Source organism: Coregonus lavaretus (assembly GCF_964263955.1).
Source record: "Coregonus lavaretus genome assembly, chromosome: 7".
Taxonomy (NCBI): Eukaryota; Metazoa; Chordata; class Actinopteri; order Salmoniformes; family Salmonidae; genus Coregonus; species Coregonus lavaretus.
In genome coordinates, this window is record NC_139994.1 from 4726758 (window position 1) to 4748446 (window position 21689).

A 21689-nucleotide genomic window follows, 5' to 3' on the forward strand; every position below is an offset into this window, starting at 1 on the left:
TACTTATGTAAATGTAATATTTCCATTTTTATTTTTTAAACATTTGCAAAAATGTCCAAAAAAAACAGTATTTGCTATGTCTTTATGGGGTACTGTCTGTAGATTGATGAGGGGGAGAAAAAAAAACAATTTAATCAATTCTAGAATAAGGGATCTGAATACTTTCCAAATGCACTGTCTGTGTGTGTGTTTGCGCATGCGCACCTGTGCTGAAATGTGTGTTTGTTTATGTGTGTGTCTTACTGATTCAGAGGCACTCCGTACCCTCAGCTTGTGCAGCTGACAGACGCACTAAACTGTGCCTTGACTTTGCCAGAAAGATCCTAAAGACCGACTTCAGAGCCTGTTTTTTTTGGCACTTTACATTTTTTTTTACATTTATGTTGTTTATTGTACAGCAAAGTAATTCAGAGTTTTTAATTACAACTTTCGTTAAGAACCTGTGATAATGCTGAAAGACCAATAACTTAACTGGTGAGGTATAAAATTATTCAAATGAAGGTCTTACACAGGGCCCTACATCACACCACACAGGTTGAAAAAGACAGATCAAGCCTTTCAGATGTGTGTTGGGGAACTCTAATCTGTTCTGGAACTGTTCAGCCACCGAAGGATTTTGGACCGAGGTAGTTGATATGTTGTCTGGAATTTTGAATGTATGTATCCCCCTCGTTTGTCACGTTGTATGATTTGAAGACAGGCGCAGGAATACGTATTAGGGGTATATTACCCAACTATATATATACAAAAGGGATGTAACCCAAACAAAGAGCGGGTTGTAACCTCTACACAATACACGGGAGGAGACCCGTAAACATGTAACCCAAACAAAGAGCGAGGTGTAACCTCTACACAATACACGGGAGGAGACCCGTAAACAACAAGAGCACAATACACGGTACTCACGAGACCAACGGACATGGGACAACAATCGACAAGGACAATGGGGAACAGATGGCACATATATACACATACTAATCAGGGGGAATGGGAACCAGGTGTGCGTAATGAGACAAGACAGTCCGGGGTTGGTGGTAATGATCCATGTCAGTGACCTAGAAGGCCGGTGACGTAGACCTCTGGAACTGGTGAACGGAATGAGCAGCAGTACCGGGGGGATCCGTGACATCGTGTTCCTGTAGTGAGCCTACTAGGATGTATGGGTTGACATTAAATCACACAACGGCGGTGTGTCTACAGATACGCTGTATTCTGACCTTGATTTAATTCCCTCATAATTCCACCAACTTTTACGCGCGATGAAATCACTGGAGACAAATGTGAAACCAGTCATATAGCAGCAAACTGAAGCATATCAACATATCACCTTTTCCACAGTGAAGTTTATGAAAGGCTGGCCTTAGAATTTGGGATGAAATGTGGATACCCAATAGGCTTCTGTAGCCATGTGCAAATGACAGTATAGCGCCAAACCTATCGATTTGATTTATGATTTCTAGAATGTTTTCACTGTATTTAATTTTTGTTTTACTATTTGTATCGTGTTAAATATTAGCCACTATCGGTGGTCACCGTCAGTTATACCGACATACATTTTTAACAGTCACTGACTTTAGTGTTAAGTTTCCTTACATTTTGTATCATTCCATTGCATCGTTAGTTTACCTTTCTTTCCTCTGTCATGTTCGCGTGGTTGTTCCTGAGGATCACTAGCAATAGTGGATCATATTAGGCTAATGTATTACAAGATGTGCGATAATTTGAGACATGTAGCCTATTTGAATCATTATGGAACACAGACTAGACATAGCAGTTTAAACCTGGAACCTGACGCACGGTTCACGATGACTGGACCGTTGTCATCACAGTTCCATGATTAGTGAGGATTATTAGGGTAGATTTATAGGACTACTGTTCAACACCTATTGTACACTTTCCTCTCCTTCCAATATTTAATGGATTGAACAATTTAATATGGCAACTTTCAGGATGAATCAAACTACTGTATTTTTGATTATTCAATATATTTTGTGCGTAAAGGCACTCCAAACCTTTCCTAACCCTAAATAATATAGAAGATCAGAATTTTTTTTTTATCTACCAATTGGTGCTGAAAAAGAGACGAATATTCGGAACCGTTCTCTTCATATATTCTAGTGAGTCTGTCGATCAAATTATAATTAAAGGTACATGGCTGAATCGGACCCTATGACTTTAATACCAAACAGACAGCAATGACCACTGGAGGGGTCTGTGTTTCGCCATGTGGTTTTATTGTAAAATAACCATGTGAATATCTTTCCATCTTTCCCTGTAAGACAGCACAGGAGGTTGGTGGCACCGTAATTGGGGAGGACGGGCTGGTGGTAATGTCTTGAGCTAAATGAGTGGAACGGTATCAAACACATGATTTCTATGCATTTTATGTAATTCCATTGGCTCAGTTCCAGACATTATTATGAGCAGTCCTCCCCTCAGCAGCCTCCACTGTAAGACAGTGATCAGTTTGATTAAAAACATGGACAATAGACAGAGAGTGCACATACATCATCATCATCATCATCATCATCAATTTAATACCACAATATCACTCACTGTCCATACCTCTGTACTCTACATGTTAGTGCACATGATCCAGAAATATAAAAATCATTATTTTAAATGTCATATTACACACAAGTAAAAAATAGAACTAATTTGAGCCAATCAGAGCCTCCAGAACCTCCGAATAAATATGACCCAGTGGGAGGAGCCAAGACCCTGCAGCATGCTGGGAAAACCTCCTGCCTTCGCTCGTTTCTGTCGTTTAGTTCAGTGTTTTCTTTTTCTCTTTCTGTCTTTTCAGTGCAGCGTCTGACCCTAAGCATCCAGGAAGTCATCTAGAAACTCCAACACTTCCCCCTGTACACACACACACACACACACACACACACACACATCACAGAGTTAGGATTGAACCTGAAGACTGTAACCGGGGGGAAACCATTCTCTGCTGTTTCCTGATTAATATGCAAATAAAGACTAACTACACTGATCAGGCAGAGCCTCCAATTGGGTCTCCAACTCCAGTCCTGGAGTGCTACTGGGTATGCAGGCTTCTGTTCAAGCCCTACTCTTACACAACTGATTCAGCTCATCAAGGTCTTGATGAACAGCTGATTAGCTTAACTATGTGTGTTACAGTTTGGCTGGAGCAAAATCATGCAGTAGGGTAGCTTTAAAGGAGGAGGTTTGGCCACTCCTGACCTAGACTAGTCATGCCGCGACTCCCGAGTGGCGCAGCGGTCTAAGGCACTGCATCTCAGTGCTTGAGGCGTCACTACAGACCACCTGGTTCGATTCCAGGCTGTATCACAACCGGCCGTGATTGGGAGTCCCATAGAGCGGCGCACAATTGGCCCAGCGTCGTCCGGGTTTGGCCGGTGTAGGCCGTCATTGTAAATAAGAATGTGTTCTTAACTGACTTGCCTAGTTAAATAAAGGTTAAATAAGTAAATAAAAATAATAATTAAAAAAATTAGACCTGTCTGTGTTGTTGTGAGTGATCAGCGCCACCCTGTGGTGAGGTCTAATACAGCAGTCTGGTAAACACTGGTCACATTGTACTGCTGGACACAGGTCATGTGATCTGAAAGGAATCTGTGGTTTCTCCCTAGTTTACAGAAATATTACATAGAGAGCCCTGCTAAGAACCAGGTCACGCTTATGGACAGATGTTCTTTACGAACCAGGACATTATTATGGACAGATGTTCTGTAAGAACCAAGACACTCGTTTGGACAGATGTTCTGTAAGAACCAAGACACACTTATGGACAGATGTTCTGTAAGAACCAATACACTCTTTTGGACAAATGGAGACACACTCTCTCTCACACACACATGCACACACCCTCTCTCTCACACACACACACACACAAAACACGTACCTCATCATCACTCGCCAGGCGTTGTCTGGAGAACACCAGCATCTGTAGCTGCATGGTGGTCTGGTTCAAGTACCGTACCGCCTCCTAAAATACACACACACACACACACACACACACACACCCCACACACTCACACACACACACACACACACACACACACACCCCACACACACACACACACACACACACACACACCCCACACACACACACACACCCCACACACACACACACACACACACACACACACACACACACACACACACACACACACACACACACACACACACACCCCCCCACACACACACACACACACACACACACCCCACACACACACACACACACACACTCCCCCCACACACACACACACACAAAACACACTCACACACACACACACAAAACACACTCACACACAAAACACACAAGTCAGATCAACATTGACAAGCAAACCCAAATGAAGAACTCCGAATTCAGTCAACGGGTTAAAAAACAACCAATGATAGGCGCCAAATGACCTGCATACAGAGATAGTGGACAGGTGATGTGTGTGTGTATCTTACCGATCTAGGTAGGAAGTCTTCGTCGCTGAGTCCGTACTTGTCTCTGTTGTACTGGTAATACACCACGTTGTTCTTCATCACCTCATCACTGGGGTCAAACAACATGTAGCTGGCTACGCACGGCACCGCGTTCTTCAGGTCATTCACTGGGGAGACAAGAGCAACATCAGTGTTTCTGATTTTACTATCCTTGTTGGGACCACAAGCATAGTAAAAAAAAGGAAAGTGGAGACATTTTTCCGTTCCACACAAGGAAAAAGGCTATTTTAGGCTCAGGGGTTAGATTTATGGTTGCAGTTAGGGTTGGGGTTAGAATTAGGGTTAGGTTTTGGGTTAGGTTAAGGGTCAGGGGTGAGGGAAAATAGGATTTTGAATGGGAATCAATTATTTGGTCCTCACAAGATAGTAAAACAAACGTGTGTGTGTGTGTGTGTGTGTAATAACGTTTGTAATAATAATGTAGTTACATTGTGCAGTATCATACCCATAAGCCTGTTATAACACAGTGATAACACAGCAATAACACAGCGATAACGCAGCGATAACGCAGCGATAACGCAGTGATAACACAGTGATAACGCAATGATAACGCAGCGATAACGCAGCGATAACGCAGCGATAATGCAGCGATAACACAGCGATAACGCAGTGATAACACAGCGATAACGCAGCGATAACACAGTAATAACACTTGTATTTGTAATCATAAAGTAATAGGACTCTCACATTTGTAATAGGCGAACTGTAGGTAGTGGTACATGGTTGCTACAAACTTCTCTACGATGAATCCTCCAACCACAGGAGTCAGCTCTGCCTCACACCTCACCTTCCTCTCCAACACCTCTGTGTAGTGGTCTGGGAGGGAGAGAGAGAGAGGGAGAGGGGGGGGGGGGGGGGGGGCAGAGAGATAGGAAGAGAGGAGGTAGAGAGAGGGAGAGAGAGAGAAAGGGGGGAGAGAGAGAGGGGAGGGGAGAGAGGAGCGAGAGAGCAGGAGGAGGGAGGGGGGAGAGGTTAAACTCATTTACATCAAGAGTGACCTGTTCTGAAACTCAAAAGCATTGGTTGATATTTTGGACAGGTAAGTTCACCTATGTTGCAGGGATAAAAGAGTGACAGCTTGATGGAGGGATTTCTTAACAGAGAGACAGACCTGAGATGGAGAGGTAGAAAGAAAGAAAGAAAGAAAGAAAGAAAGAAAGAAAGAAAGAAAGAAAGAAAGAAAGAAAGAAAGAAAGAAAGAAAGAAAGAAAGAAAGAAAGAAAGAAAGAAAGAAAAAAGAAAGAAAGACTCACCAGCGATGGAGGGGTAGAAAGAAAGACTCACCAGCGATGGAGGGGTAGAAAGAAAGACTCACCAGCGATGGAGGGGTAGAAAGAAAGACTCACCAGCGATGGAGGGGTAGAAAGAAAGACTCACCAGCGATGGAGGGGTAGAAAGAAAGACTCACCAGCGATGGAGGGGTAGAAAGAAAGACTCACCAGCGATGGAGGGGTAGAAAGAAAGACTCACCAGCGATGGAGGGGTAGAAAGAAAGACTCACCAGCGATGGAGGGGTAGAAAGAAAGACTCACCAGCGATCGAGGGGTAGAAAGAAAGACTCACCAGCGATGGAGGGGTAGAAAGAAAGACTCACCAGCGATGGAGGGGTAGAAAGAAAGACTCACCAGCGATCGAGGGGTAGAAGTCTTTAAAGTCTCTGACCTCCCTGGCCCCTTCTGAAGCAGCCAGACACTCATCATAGATCTTGAAGAAATCCCTCAGAGCCAGCTCCATGTCGGACACTGACGTACGGTAGTTATCACCATTATACGCCCTCACTGCTCGCACAAACAACATCTGGAACAACAACAACAGAACACAACACACACACACACAGAGTGATACAGTAACACAACATTACAATACGTTCATTGTAACTAGATTAGAAGACCAGACTTATTTCACCAGAGTATCAGAGCACAGCCTGTATCCGTGCAGCCCTGCAGAGCTCCCTAAACCAACATTTGATGTACTATGGATGAACGTCTATTTTTGACGCATTAATTCTGAGTGGTTACAGGGTTCATTCTGAGTGGTTAGGGTTAGGGCATGGTTTGGGGAAGGATTAAAACAAAATAATTAAAAACGACTCTGTCACGACTTCCGCCGAGGCTGCCCCTCCTCCTGGTTCGGGCAGGATACGGCGTTCGTCGTCACCGGAGTACTAGCTACTGCCGATCCCATTCTCATCACTCCACTTGTCATGTCTTGTCAATCACACACACCTGGTGCTCATTCCCCTAATTAGTATGTGTATAAGTGTTCCCTCTGTTCCCTTTGTCTTTGTGAGTGATTGTTTTGTTGTGAGAGCGAGGAGCTCGGTTGAGCTACATTTCATTGTGTTATTTGCTAAGGTGGATGTTTTCCCTTGGACAGTGTCGTTTGACGCTTGGGGCGTTTGATTTATGCAAACGGATTAAACTCTGGACTTCGGTGTTTTACCTCCTGGGCCTGACTCCTTCATTCACACCTCGTCACAGACTCACTATTACCATCAAGTATCATCAAGTATTCTCAGCATTCTAGTGGCTTTCTAGAGCATTATGAAGCATTATGAAGCATCATGAACGGCCGTAGCACAGTGGTCTAACCAGCACACTCCGGCTCCGAGCACCACACGTTTTATTTTTGGTGAGCGTCAAGGAAGGCATATATCAACGATCTCAGGAAATTTTCAAACATCCGAAATCGAAGTCTACTTCTAGTGATCAGGCTGCAATTGAGACCTCAGCCTAACACTCGGAGTAAGCCTTTACGTCCTCCTATGACGTCAGTCTGTTACCCTATCCATATCTAACCCAGCCCATGGAGAGAATTATAGAGCAGCTTACTCTTGGCGCTTGTGTGTGTACGGGCGTGCTTGCCCTGTGTGTGTGTGTGTGTGTGTGTGTATACAGCTGTACTGTGAACACAAGTGTGTGTGTTCACCTCGTAGGACTTGGTCTCCAGGTCCGTGAGGTGTTCGTCAGCCCCAGGAAGACTCCTGTAGTAGGCCATGTTCCTCTGCATCATCTCATCATCAGGGTGCTTCAGGAGGAAGGTGTGGGCAGCAGACACGGCCTTGGCCAGGTTATCAGACTGGAGGAGAGAGGAGGAGAGAGGAGGAGAGACGAGGAGACCGGAGGAGACAGGAGGAGAGAGGAAGAGAGAGGAGGAGAGAGGAAGAGAGAGGAGGAGACAGGAGGAGAGAGGAGGAGAGAGGAGGAGAGAAGAGGAGACAGGAGGAGAGAAGAGGAGACAGGAGGAGAGAGGAAGAGACAGGAGGAGACAGGAGGAGAGAAGAGGAGAGAGGAGGACACAGGAGGAGAGGAGGAGAGAGGAGGAGAGAAGAGGAGAGGAGACAGGAGGAGAGAGGAGGAGAGAGGATGAGACAGGTGGAGAGAGGAGGAGACAGGGAGAGAGGAGGAGAGAGGAGGAGACATGAGGAGAGAGGAGGAAACAGGAGGAGAGAGGAGGAGAGAGGAGGAGACAGGAGGAGTGGAGGAGAGAGAAGGAGAGGAAGAGAGAGGAGACGAGAGGAGGAGAGGAGGAAACAGGAGGAGACAGGAGGAGAGAGGAGACAGGAGGAGAGAGAAGGAGAGAGGAGGAGACAGGAGGAGAGAGGAGGAGACAGGAGGCGAGAGGAGGAGACAGGAGACAGGAGGAGTGGAGGAGAGAGGAGGAGACATGGGGAGAGAGGAGACAGGAGGAGAGAGGAGGAGAGGAGGAAACAGGAGGAGACAGGAGGAGGAGACAGGAGGAGAGAGAAGGAGAGAGGAGGAGACAGGAGGCGGGAGGAGGAGAGAGGAGGAGAGAGGAGGCGACAGGAGGAGACAGGAGGAGAGAGTTACACACACACAGAGGCAGACAGGCACACGCGCACAAACACACAAACACACAAAACAGGGGCAGACACACACACATACACACACACAGGCTACTCGTATAAAGTGAACAAAACCACAGGACCCTCTTCCTTAGCTCAGACCCCCTCCTTCATGGCACGTATGAGAACACACTACAACTCAGTGGAGCACAGTAGTACAATATACAGCTTGTAGAACTACACTATTAGAATAAAAGGTTCTGGATAGAACCAAAAAGGGTTCTATTGCTTCATATATGGAACTCCTAAAGGTTCTACAGTGCCTTCGGAAAGTAGGCAGTGTAGAAGGCTCTGGCTGGGCCACTCAAGGACATTCAGAGACTTGTTCCGAAGCCACTCCTGCGTTGTCTTGGCTGTGTGCTTAGGGTCGTTGACCTGTTGGAAGGTGTACATTTGACCCAGTCTGAGGTCCTGAGCGCTCTGGAGCAGGTTTTCATCAAGGATCTCTCTGTACTTTTCTCCGTTCATCTTTCCCTCGATCCTGACTAGTCTCCCAGTCCCTGCCGCTGAAAAACATCCCCACAGCATGATGCTGCCACCACCATGCTTCCCCGTAGGGATGGTGCCAGGTTTCCTCCAGACGTGACGCTTTGCATTCACGCCAAAGAGTTCAATCTTGGTTTCATCAGACCAGAGAATATTGTTTCTCATGGTCTGAGAGTCTTTAGGTGCCTTTTGGCAAACTCCAATCGGGCTGTCATGTGCCTTTTACTGAGGAGTGGCTTCCGTCTAGCCACTTTACCATAAAGGCCTGATTGGTGGAGCGCTGCAGAGATGCTTGTCCTTCTGGAAGGTTCTCCCATCTCCACAAAGGAACTCTAGAGCTCTGTCAGAGTGACCATCGGAAGGCACTGTATGTAGAACCCTTTTGGAGGGTTCTTTGATCAGAACCCCAGTGGTTTTTCTTCACTGAACCAAAATTGGTTCCATATAGAACCTTTGGGTTCCATGTAGGGTTCTATAAGAGTGTACACTAGTCTACATGGTTCTAAAAGTTATTGAAAAACACAAACATTTTGTATATAAACTACAACTTATATACCAAATGTATACAGCTATAGTTGTTTTTTGAGAGACAGGCAGCTCTACAGATTTAAATAAGCTCTTCTCTGTTCCATACAGCAGAGAGCTGCACTGATTTCACTCACTTTGAAGTAGGCGAACTGCAGGTATTTATAGGGTTCTCGTTTCTCGAACTCCTCCACGGTGTCCCGGCTGGGCATAGTCTGTCTGAAGGCGGGCAGCCCCTGTTTGCACCGCTTCAGGCACTGTGCCCTCTTCATAACGTTACCGAACACTCGCAGCTCCGGGAAATCGGTAAACTTCTCCTCGTTGTCCAGCCGCACGGAGCTGCAGTTGAGGTTGCAGAAGGCCTCGCTGTCCCTGAGCAGCCGGTACAACCGGAGAGACACCTCGAGGTAGTCTACTGTCTCCTGCCATTTCTCTCCGGTGTACTGATCCAGCGCGTATTTATACGCGGAGTCTAGCGGCATTAGTTCATGACGCGGAAAACTTCTGAAGCTGTATTTCTCGTATTGACAGAAGACTATTGTAACGGAAAACGCGAATAGAAGAAGAGAGAGTAGCGGAGTGCTGGAGGTTGCCATCTTTAGTTTCTGTGTAAAGGTTGGACGGCTGGGCGAAATCTACGTCTCTACTCTATTCTGCTTTGTGCCGTGCGTGGGACAGGGACCGCCTCTACCCCCACCACGTAACCAGACACAACTCCACTCGGCTACTCAAGCAGGGGCTCCGTGCACCTTCCCCTAATCACTATTGTTCTCGAGAGATCTGCAGTAACACACTGGTTGGGAAAACCAGACCCCTGCACTATCCTGCAGCTTACATTAACCTATATGTAAATTAATGTTACAAAGTCACAGATCAAGTTAAGGAGTGTTTTCCATTTGTGGCACCCCATACCAGATGCCAAATGGTCACACAATGGAATGTGATTGATTTCACGCAGAGACAATGAGAAGTAACTTAGTGAATGGTGAGTTTATAACTTTCAATGTGCAACATGAAACGGCTTGTTCTGTTGGGCTATATGTTTAGTGTAGCTTATATTCTATACATGTAGTATATTCTATCACCCACTAATTACAATTGTAGCCTGTAGCTTTCCCTCTCCCCTGCCACGTCGAGACATTCATTTTTCCAGAGAGCTGGGGGGGGGGCACCACACCCCCACCCCATCATAGCCCAGCCTGTAATAGTCCTTAATAATGTGCCATTTAGCAGACGCTTTTATCCAAAGCGACTTACAGTCATGCGTGCATACATTTTTGTGTATGGGTGGTCCCGGGGATCGAACCCACTACCTTGGCGTTACAAGCGCCGTGCTCTACCAGCTGAGCTACAGAGGACCACCCTTCATACTGCATTCGCCTATATAGGCTACATGTGTCAATGTAAACTCTGCTACAGTAGTAGTTCGTGTCTGGTGGTCTTGCGGGGGTCTTGCAGCGGTGATGCAGTCTATTTGGTCTCCAGCCGTGACTACTAGGCCCTCCATTTGCCGTTTCCACGTCAACACATCTGCTGTGTGCTACTGCGCCTGCGCCCATTCCATTCAATCCCGAACCGACGGGCATCAAGAGAAGAAGACAAGAACGGGAAGAAGAAGTTCAGTGGAACCGAAACAACCTGCGAGAGTGAAAAAGAGAACGAGAGCAATAGCAACCGTTAAAGTCACGGTTATCCACCCATATTTTTGTCGGTAAAGGAGAGGCGTATGAAAATGAACCAGTGCGTGCACGGGATGATCTATCTGGCGGCTCTGGTGGCTTTTGTCGCCTGTGACGCCCCTCCGGTACCGTTAGATGACATCGTTATTGAGAAAACGTTCGTGCCGGAGCAGTGCGAGCGCGCCGTGAAAGTAGGGGACTATGTCCGTTACCACTATAACGGCATGTTCCCCGATGGAAAGAAGTTTGACTCCAGGTATCGTTTTTCCTTTTCTTTTCCTCACTCCTGCATGCAGTGAGTAGCGTGCACGTCCATAAACTCATGTGCGTGTTTTATTACCGGGTCTTCCAAACAGCCACGCAGGCAGAGAGAGCTAGAGAGAGAGAGCGAGAAAGAGATATGGAGAGAGCGTGTGTAATGTTTACTGTTCATTTTTTATCGTTTAGTTTACTTTTGTTTATGATCTATTTCACTTGCTTTGGCAATGTAAACATGTGTTTCCCATGCCAATAAAGCCCTTTGAATTGAATTGAGAGAGAGAGAGAGAGAGAGAGAGAGATAGAGAGCTGTTCACTCAGAGACAGAGAGACTCTGCTGCAGTCTCCACGACTGAACTAAAGAATAAGTGAATATAACTTATCACTCCAGAGAAAACAGTTCTCTTGTGCTACTAAATACACCGGGTGATAATACTGTATGGGGGAAAGGGTGTATACCCAAGTCTACCTGTCCTGCTCTAGGCCATGCACACACAGGTACAGCCTCCAGGTGTGTGAGTGTATGTCATGCAAGGCCAGCAGACTGATCAGGTTAAACATCTCATTAATAGGTCATTCATTCAGTCATTCATGTAAACCCTTGGGCTATAGTAGACCAGACCAGTGGGCTCAAGCATCAATGTGTGTGGCAAGAACTGAGATGCGCTTGGCCAGTGTCGTAGTCTAGGTATGTTAACCACAGTCTCACCACAGCCAACCAATGACTGCTGACGGGACATAGAGCCACATATGACTGAGTGACTGAGTGAGTGAATCAGTGAAGTGAGTGAGTGAGTGAGTGAACGAGGGAGTAAATTAGTGTTTTTCTTGTCTTTCTGTCGTTTTTGGTTGAGATGTTGACTGCTCCCATAACGTGTGTGTGTGTGTGTGTGTGTGTGTGTGTGTGTGTGTGTGTGTGTGTGTGTGTGTGTGTGTGTGTGTGTGTGTGTGTGTGTGTGTGTGTGTGTGTGTTGTGTTTTGCAGCTATGATCGCAGCAGCACCTATAATGTGTATGTGGGTAAGAAACAGCTGATTGAAGGGATGGACAGAGCTCTGGTGGGTATGTGTGTCAACGAGAGACGCCTGGTCACCATCCCCCCACAACTGGCCTATGGGAAGGAAGGATACGGTAAACTCATTACATCATGTATAACATCAGTTAGAACATAGTTGACAAAGCTTTAATGGCATTTAAGCTTATTATTGAGGCTTGGGAGAAAATACATCTCAACGCCTCCCCTCTAATCAATCAACAACTGTATGTACTCAGCATGTCATCTACCTGTAACCTGTGCTTAGGATGGAGCAGGATGTTGGGTGTATGGGTCGCGCGAGCATTTGTCTGTGTTTGGTCTGTGTACCGCATGTCTGTGTAGAAGCTGTTGTTTACCGTTTCGGAGGTATTCATAAACACACAGAGGAAGAAAGGAAGCAGGACAGGAAGTGGGCGGTCTCAGCTCCATGTCGAATCGGCCCACTCTGACATCACAGACCAGGAAGTGAGCGCAGCCTGGAACCAAGCTGTTTGTTACTTTACCCAGGGCAGGCTGAGCTAGCTGCTGTCACTGAATATCAGATCAATCACCTTAGCTTGTCCATAGATTAGTGCTGCTATGAGCTCAGACCAACTCTCTTCAACTAACACATAGAGGAGGAGTCTTGTTGTAGGAGTTACCCTCAGTCACAGGGGAGACTGCACAGTGTCAGGAGTGTGTTTGTCCATATTAGTGTGTGTGTGTGTGTGTATTAGCATGTTTTTGTGCGCATAAAGAGGTCATCAAGCGGATTGGTTGGTTTTGCATGAGGAGAGATTAGAACAGGAATGTGTGGCCTGACTTGGCACGTAGAGACTGGTAAAGAGAGAGAAAGAGAGGGGGGAGGGGCATGTATGGACAGGTAAATATAGGTGTCTCCTCTACAGATTAGTATGGAAGAGAGACAGAGAGAGAGAGAGAGAGACAGAGGCAGAGACACAGAGAGAGAGAGAGAGAGAGAGGGAGAGAGAGAGAGAGAGAGAGAGAGAGAGAGAGAGAGAGAGAGGCAGAGACACAGAGAGAGAGAGAGAGAGAGAGAGAGAGACAGAGAGAGAGAGAGAGAGAGAGAGAGAGAGAGAGAGAGAGAGAGGCATAATAGCCATAATATGACATTTTTAATGTCTCTATTCCTTTGAGTGTAATACATACTGTTCATTTTATTGTTTATTTCACTTTTTTAAATTATCTATTTCACTTGCTTTGGCAATATGTTTCCCATGCTAATAAAGCCCTTTGAAATGAATTGAGAAGAAGAGAAGGGAGGAGGAGTGAGAACCAGGGAGTGAGAGCCAGGGAGTGAGAGCCAGGATGTGAGAGCCAGGGAGTGAGAGCCAGGGAGTTGGAGGGAGAAACAGTCTTTGCCAGCAGAGAGAACAACTGTCAACTCACCAGTATGGATTTATTCACAACCACCCTCAACTTCTCTACCCCTCCTCCTCCCTTCCTCTTCCCCTCCTCTCATGTTCCCTCCCTCCCATAACAATGTCTGTGGCCTGTTTATAATTAAGTGATAATGCCCAAGAAGCCGGTGTTTGTTGGATATATTGGCACGGGTGTTGTTAGGCCCAAAACAAAGTTGAGCCAATATATCCAACAAACACCGGCTTCTCGGGCATTATCACTTAATTATATCACTTTTATACAACGGGTTACCAACATATTCAAAAAATAATTGACGTATCTTCATAAAAAATGTTATTTTGATTAATTTATTCGTACTATTTCATCCTTCCACAATATATAGTCCCAACACAAATCTTTGGTTGCTAGAGACGCGACCCAGTCGTTCAGTCTTTTTGTTCTGTATCTATGGACGCGACCCAGTCATTCAGTCTTTTTGTTCTGTATCTATGGACGCGACCCAGTCGTTCAGTCTTTATGTTCTGTATCTATGGACGCGACCCAGTCATTCAGTCTTTTTGTTCTGTATCTATGGACGCGACCCAGCCGTTCAGTCTTTTTGTTCTGTATCTATGGACGCGACCCAGTCATTCAGTCTTTTTGTTCTGTATCTATGGACGCGACCCAGTCATTCAGTCTTTTTGTTCTGTATCTATGGACGCGACCCAGTCATTCAGTCTTTTTGTTCTGTATCTATGGACGCGACCCAGTCATTCAGTCTTTTTGTTCTGTATCTATGGACGCGACCCAGTCGTTCAGTCTTTATGTTCTGTATCTATGGACGCGACCCAGTCATTCAGTCTTTTTGTTCTGTATCTATGGACGCGACCCAGCCGTTCAGTCTTTTTGTTCTGTATCTATGGACGCGACCCAGTCATTCAGTCTTTTTGTTCTGTATCTATGGACGCGACCCAGTCATTCAGTCTTTTTGTTCTGTATCTATGGACGCGACCCAGTCGTTCAGTCTTTTTGTTCTGTGTCTATGGACGCGACCCAGTCGTTCAGTCTTTTTGTTCTGTATCTATGGACGCGACCCAGTCGTTCAGTCTTTTTGTTCTGTGTCTATGGACACCACCCAGTCGTTCGTTCTAAATGTTCTATTGCCATACTGGCTGGCAACATTCTTATCCCTTGCTGCTAGCTAGCCAACTACGGCTAATTTACAGTCACGTCAAAAATGTACTCCAGAATAACAGCAAAGTAGCTGCATTTGCATTTGTTTAAGCTGTTTTCTAGTGACATTTATTTGGATACATCCATAACAATGAGCTAATGAGGTGTGATTTCGTCTGGCATAGAGAATGTGCTCACTCGTCAGGACACTGTTGTTCAGAGGAGCTAACCAACAACACAGCTACAGTAATACAATCACTTCAAACTGAAGCTGGAAAGACTGCAAATTAGCTGCATTTTGTTTGACCTTTTTTCAATGGACATTTCTTTGGATATATCCATAAAAATGATGCCAGCTGATTCATTATTTCGACCGGCTGACAAACGCTGCCTGCCTCTCTCTCTCGTCCCGACTCCCGACACGTTCATTACTATGGGACAGCAGGAGATTGAATTTGAATATTGAAACAATGTTGCAAATGTCGGAGAGACAGACAGCAAGGTTTATACAAATCTCCGCTGTTGAAAACGAAATGTTAGTCTAAAATAAATGTGAGATAAGGTCTACATGCTTTTTATAGCGGAGATCAAGTTTATAAAGTGCCTGGCTGGGCTGATGAGACAGTGGATTGCATAGTCAGATGGAACAGAGTAAATAGGCATTTTAACGTCATAGATTTAACCGGTGGTAACTTGTGGAATAGACACCGGCTGGAATGCGGTTTTAACCAATCAGCATTCAGGATTAGACCCACCCCTTGTATAATCGCTGATTAATTTCCTCCTTGAAAGAGATAATTTCATGTTCATCTGTCTAGTTTAACATTGAGAGAGGGGATGAGAGGATGAGAGAGAGAGAGAGAGAGAGATGTTGAGAGAGAGAGAGAGAGAGAGAGAGAGGTTGAGAGAGAGAGAGGTTGAGAGAGCGAGAGAGAGAGAGAGGTTGAGAGAGAGAGCGAGAGAGAGAGAGAGAGAGAGGTTGAGAGAGAGAGAGGTTGAGAGAGCGAGAGAGAGAGAGAGGTTGAGAGAGAGAGCGAGAGAGAGAGAGAGAGAGAGAGGTTGAGAGAGAGAGAGAGGTTGAGAGAGAGAGAGAGAGAAAGAAAGAGAGAAGGGGGACAGAGAGGACAAGTGTAACTCTAATGTCATTCTTCCTTAATCCTCCAGGTGATGTCATCCCTTCAGACGCGATCCTCCATTTTGACGTTCTGTTGTTGGACGTGTGGAACCCTGACGATGGGATTCAGAGTAAGACGTACTACACCCCTGAGAACTGCTCTAGGAAGGTAGAGGTGTCAGACTACGTACGTTATCATTACAACGGAACACTGCTGGACGGAACACTGTTCGACTCAAGGTGAGACACGACATGCACACTACTAACACATCTACACACTACTAACACACACTACACACTACTAACACACACTACACACTACTAACACACACTACACACTACTAACACACACTACACACTACTAACACACACTACACACTACTAACACACACTACTAACACACACTACACACTACTAACACATCTACACACTACTAACACACACTACACACTACTAACACACACTACACACTACTAACACACACTACACACTACTAACACACACTACTAACACACACTACACACTACTAACACACACTACACACTACTAACACACACTACTAACACACACTACACACTACTAACACACACTACACACTACTAACACATCTACACACTACTAACACACACTACACACTACTAACACACACTACTAACACACACTACACACTACTAACACACACTACACATAACTAACACACACTACACACTACTAACACACACTGTACACTACTAACACACACTACTAACACACACTACACACGACTAACACACACTACACACTGCTAACACACACTGCACACTATTAACACACACTACTAACACAGGGAGCGAGAGGGATGAAGAGACACCCTGCAAGGAGGGAGATGATGGAGGAGAGAGATGATAGAGGAGGGAGATGATAGAGGAGGGAGATGATAGAGGAGGGAGATGATAGAGGAGGGAGATGATAGAGGAGAGAGATGATAGAGCAGGGAGATGATAGAGGAGAGAGATGATAGAGGAGAGAGATGATAGAGGAGGGAGATGAAAGAGGAGAGAGATGATAGAGAAGGGAGATGATAGAGGAGAGAGATGATAGAGGAGAGAGATGATAGAGGAGGGAGATGATAGAGGAGGGAGAGGATAGAGGAGGGAGAGGATAGAGGAGGGAGATGATAGAGGAGGGAGATGATAGAGGAGAGGAGGGAGATGATAGAGGAGGGAGATGATAGAGGAGGGAGATGATAGAGGAGAGGAGGGAGACGATAGAGGAGAGGAGGGTGACATTTGTAGTCTTTCCAATAAATAAATGTCTGCTGTGCTTGTAGTCTTCTAATAAGTATTTGTGCATTCTCTCCCCATTTCTCCCTCCCCCTTTCTCCCTCCCCCTCCCCCTCTCCCCCTCCTCCTGTAGCCACACTCGTATGCGTACCTATGACACCTACGTGGGGATTGGCTGGCTGATCGCTGGCATGGACCAGGGCCTTCTGGGCATGTGTGTTGGGGAGAGACGCATCATCACCATGCCCCCGTCACTAGGATACGGATCAAATGGAGATGGTAATAGAGTTCTTTCTGAGTGTTATCCCAGTCCAGGCCTCTCTAATACTGTAGGACCAGAGATGGCATCATCAGTGTGACGCTCTCTGTCTGTCTGTCTGTCTGTCTCTCTCTCTCTCTCTCTCTCTCTCTGTCACTGTCTCTGTCTCTCGCCCTCTCTCTATCATGCACGCTCTCGTCGCTCTCTCTCTTGCTTTCTCTCTCTTTCTCTCTCGCTCGCTCTCATTCTCTCTTTCTTTCTCTCCTCCTCTCCCTCCTTCCATCCCTCCATCCCCACCGCTCTTTCCCTCTCTAGGTAGTGATATCCCAGGCCAGGCCTCCCTGGTATTTGATGTAGTCCTCCTGGACCTCCATAACCCTAAAGACGGCGTCAGTATAACCAACCAGGACATACCTCAACCCTGCCTCAGGAAGAGTGTGTCTGGGGACTTTATCAGATATCACTATAACGGATCACTACTGGACGGGACCTTCTTCGACTCCAGGTGAGGAAGAGTGAGAGAAGGCGAGAGAGAGAGAGTGTGTGTGTGTGTGTGTGTGACTTCATAAATATGTATATAAACACTGCTCCTCTATTTCCTTGTGGTCCTGCTGCATTGTGTTTATCCTTTATATGTAATTCTTATTTTGTACTCAAGGTGGCAGTATAACCTTACAAATTAAAGTAGACTGAAATTAGTTTCTCATAAGATTTACTGAATGAACCAAACAGTAAAAGAGATATGGTACTCTTATCTTACTTGGAAACTACATGTAAGTTCGGACTGAATAAGGTGTGGAATTTAGATTCTAGACATTTACTTCATAGGTATTTAGAAATCTTGAATTTAGAACTTCTGGGTGGGCAAATGTTTTAATATGTTGGTAACTGATTGTAACGTGTCTCGTTCTGTACATATGATTATTGTCCTCTGTTGTTTAATACCACAGTTACTCCCGTAACCGTACATATGACACCTACGTGGGTAAGGGCTCTTTGATTGGTGGGATGGACGAGGGCCTGATCGGAGTCTGCATCGGTGAGAGAAGACGCATCACTATCCCACCTCACCTCGGGTACGGAGAGGAGGGCACAGGTATGTCCAAAAAGAGGGTTTGTGCGTGCGTGTGTTTAGGTTTTCATGGTACCGTTGTTTATGGAAAGTTGATTTCATCGTCTTTACTGACCTCTGCCAATCTCTCCTCTCCTCTCCTCTCCTCTCCTCTCCTCTCCTCTCCTCTCCTCTCCTCTCCTCTCCTCTCCTCTCCTCTCCTCTCCTCTCCTCTCCTCTCCCCTCCCCTCCCCTCCCCTCCCCTCCCCTCCCCTCCCCTCCCCTCCCCTCCTCTCCTCTCCCCTCCCCTCCCCCTCCCCTCCCCTCCCCTCCCCTCCCCTCCCCTCCCCTCCCCTCTCCCCTCCCCTTCCCTTCCCTTCCCTTCCCTCCCCTCCCCTCCCCTCCCCTCCCCTCCCCTCCCCTCCCCTCCCCTCCTCTCCTCTCCTCTCCTCTCCTCTCCTCTCCTCTCCCACCAGGTACTAAGATCCCAGGTTCCGCTGTCTTGGTGTTTGATATCCATATCATAGACTTCCACAACCCATCAGACACAGTGGCGATCACTACCAGCTATAAACCAGAGGTGTGTGAGACGCTGGCTAAGAAAGGAGACTTTGTTAAATACCACTACAACGCTTCGCTAATGGACGGATCCTTCATCGACTCCACGTGAGTAGAAAGACGAAGACACACACTCACACACTCACACACTCACACACTCACACACTCTTCTAACAATCTCTCTCTCCAGGTATAACTATGGGAAGACGTATAACATTGTGCTGGGAGCCAACCAGGTGGTCCCAGGGATGGAGGAAGGGCTGATGGAGATGTGTGTTGGAGAGAGAAGACACCTGGTTATTCCTCCTCACCTGGGCTACGGGGAGAGGGGAGTAGGTGAGTTACACATGCACACGCACACACACACGCACGCACACACACACACACACACACACATACACACACACACACACGCACACACACACACACACACACACACACTAGTCCACTCCTTCAGTAGCCTCCAACTGCTCTTAAACACTAGTAAAACTAAATGCATGCTCTTCAACCGAACGCTGCTTGCACCCGCCCACCCGACTAGAATCACTACTCTCGACGGGTCTGACCTAGAGTATGTGGACAACTACAAATATCTAGGTGTCTGGTTAGACTGTAAACTCTCCTTCCAGACTCACATTAAGAATCTCCAATCCAAAGTTAAATCTAGAATCGGTTTCCTATTTCGCAACAAAGCCTCCTTCACTCATGCTGCCAAACATGCCCTCGTAAAACTGACTATCCTACCGATCCTTGACTTCGGCGATGTCATTTACAAAATAGCCTCCAACACTCTACTCAGCAAATTGGATGTAGTCTATCACAGTGCCATCCGTTTTGTCTCCAAAGCCCCATATACTACCCACCACTGTGACCTGTACGCTCTTGTTGGCTGGTCCTCACTACATATTCGTCGCCAAACCCACTGGCTCCAGGCCATCTATAAATCACTGCTAGGCAAATCCCGCCTTATCTTAGCTCATTGGTCACCATAGCAACACCCACCCGTAGTCTGCGCTCCAGCAGGTATATCTCACTGGTCATCCCCAAAGCCAACACCTCCTTTGGCCGCCATTCCTTCCAGTTCTCTGCTGCCAATGACTGGAACAAATTGCAAAAATCTCTGAAGCTGGAGACACTTATCTCCCTCACTAACTTTAAGCATCAGTTGTCAGAGCACCTTACCGATCACTGCACCTGTACACAGCCCATCTGAAATTAGCCCGCCCAACTACCTCATCCCTATATTGTTATTTATTTTGCTCATTTGTACCCCAGTATCTCTATTTGCACATCATCTCTTGCACATCTATCATTCCAGTGTTAATACTAATTGTAATTATTTTGCACTATAGCCTATTTATTGCCTTACCTCCATAACTTGCTACATTTGCACACACTGTATATATATTTATTTCTGTTGTATTTTTGACTTTGTTTTGTTTTACCCCATATGTAACTCTGTGTTGTTGTTTTTATCGCACTGCTTTGCTTTATCTTGGCCAGGTCGCAGTTGTAAATGAGAACTTGTTCTCAACTGGTTTACCTGGTTAAATAAAGGTGCATTTAAAAAAAAAAAAAAGCGGTTATTAACCCATTCATGTCTATTGGTATGTTACAGATGGTGAGGTGCCGGCCAGTGCTGTCCTGGTCTTCGACATTGAGATGATCGAGATGGAGGCGGGGCTTCCTGACGGTTACATGTTCATCTGGAACCAGGACGTATCAGCTGACCTCTTCACTGAGATGGACGCAGACAAGGACCTACAGGTGTTGGCCTCAGAGGTACGCATCACAGCTAAATCCCGCCCTCAGCTACACACGAATAGACATACACATGACTGTGGGTCCTCCTGCATCTCACCTCCTCTCCTTCGTCTGTTCTGATTGAAGACAACTGGACAGAGTATGGCTGCATCTCAGCAGTCTCAAATGGCCTCCTCTCCTTCATTTGCACTGATCTGTAAACACAATACAAGTGAAAGCAGTGGAACAGAATATTTCATCAGTTCATTTAAATCAGTTCAGAAGGAGAGGAGACGATCAAGTTATGATTAACTGAGGCAACTGGCTAACCAATTCACAATTCTCCCTCCCCACTCTCTCTCTCCCTCCCTCCTCTCTCCCTCCCTCCTCTCTCCCTCCCCCCTCTCTCCCTCCCTCCTCCCTCCCTCCCCCCTCTCTCCCTCCCTCTCTCCTTCCCCTCTCTTCCCCTCCCCCCTCTCTCTCTCCCTCCCCCCTCTCTCCCTCCCCCTCTCTCTCTCTCTCTCTCTATCTCTCGCTCTCCCCCTCCCCCCTCTCTCCCTCCCCCCTTCTCTCTCTCTCTCCCCCCTCCCTCCCTCCCCCCTCTCTCCCTCCCCTCTCTTTCCCTCCCCCCCCTCTCCCCCTCCCCCCTCTCTCCCTCCCCTCTCTCTCTCTCCCTCCCCCCTCTCTCCCTCCTTTCCTATCCCTCTCTCCAGTTCTCAGACTATATTCTGCGTCAGGTGAACGAGGGTAAAGGTCGTCTGGCCCCTGGGTTTGAGGCCTATCGCATCATCGAGAACATGTTCTCCAACCAGGACCGTAATGGAGACGGAAAGATCACTGAGGAGGAGTTTAAAC

The 21689-nt window shown here is 46.5% G+C and overlaps 2 protein-coding genes across 2 annotated transcripts in view; one reads left to right on the forward strand and one right to left on the reverse strand.

Annotated features, from left to right (window-relative positions):
- Nucleotides 1-2211: 2211 nt before the first annotated feature.
- LOC311132360 (cartilage-associated protein-like) lies at nucleotides 2212-10028 on the reverse strand. The gene is made up of 7 exons (XM_084165613.1): nucleotides 9499-10028; nucleotides 7414-7563; nucleotides 6111-6282; nucleotides 5173-5301; nucleotides 4447-4592; nucleotides 3890-3973; nucleotides 2212-2862 (listed from the first exon to the last, which is right to left on the reverse strand). Exons 1-7 carry the CDS (start codon nucleotides 9955-9957, stop codon nucleotides 2821-2823), a joined length of 1182 nt encoding a protein of 393 aa, XP_084021739.1. The 5' UTR covers nucleotides 9958-10028; the 3' UTR covers nucleotides 2212-2820.
- A 918-nt stretch (nucleotides 10029-10946) lies between these two features.
- Nucleotides 10947-21689, forward strand: part of LOC311132354 (peptidyl-prolyl cis-trans isomerase FKBP9-like) — a 10969-nt gene continuing 226 nt past the window's right edge. The window contains exons 1-10 of the mRNA XM_084165604.1: nucleotides 10947-11296; nucleotides 12283-12428; nucleotides 16012-16201; nucleotides 17357-17502; nucleotides 17798-17987; nucleotides 18433-18578; nucleotides 19010-19199; nucleotides 19282-19427; nucleotides 20710-20873; nucleotides 21548-21689. The exon at nucleotides 21548-21689 is cut by the window's right edge and continues 226 nt beyond it. Coding sequence (XP_084021730.1) covers nucleotides 11088-11296; nucleotides 12283-12428; nucleotides 16012-16201; nucleotides 17357-17502; nucleotides 17798-17987; nucleotides 18433-18578; nucleotides 19010-19199; nucleotides 19282-19427; nucleotides 20710-20873; nucleotides 21548-21689 — 1669 coding nt within the window. The 5' untranslated portion in view covers nucleotides 10947-11087. The remainder of the gene's footprint in view (nucleotides 11297-12282; nucleotides 12429-16011; nucleotides 16202-17356; nucleotides 17503-17797; nucleotides 17988-18432; nucleotides 18579-19009; nucleotides 19200-19281; nucleotides 19428-20709; nucleotides 20874-21547) is intronic.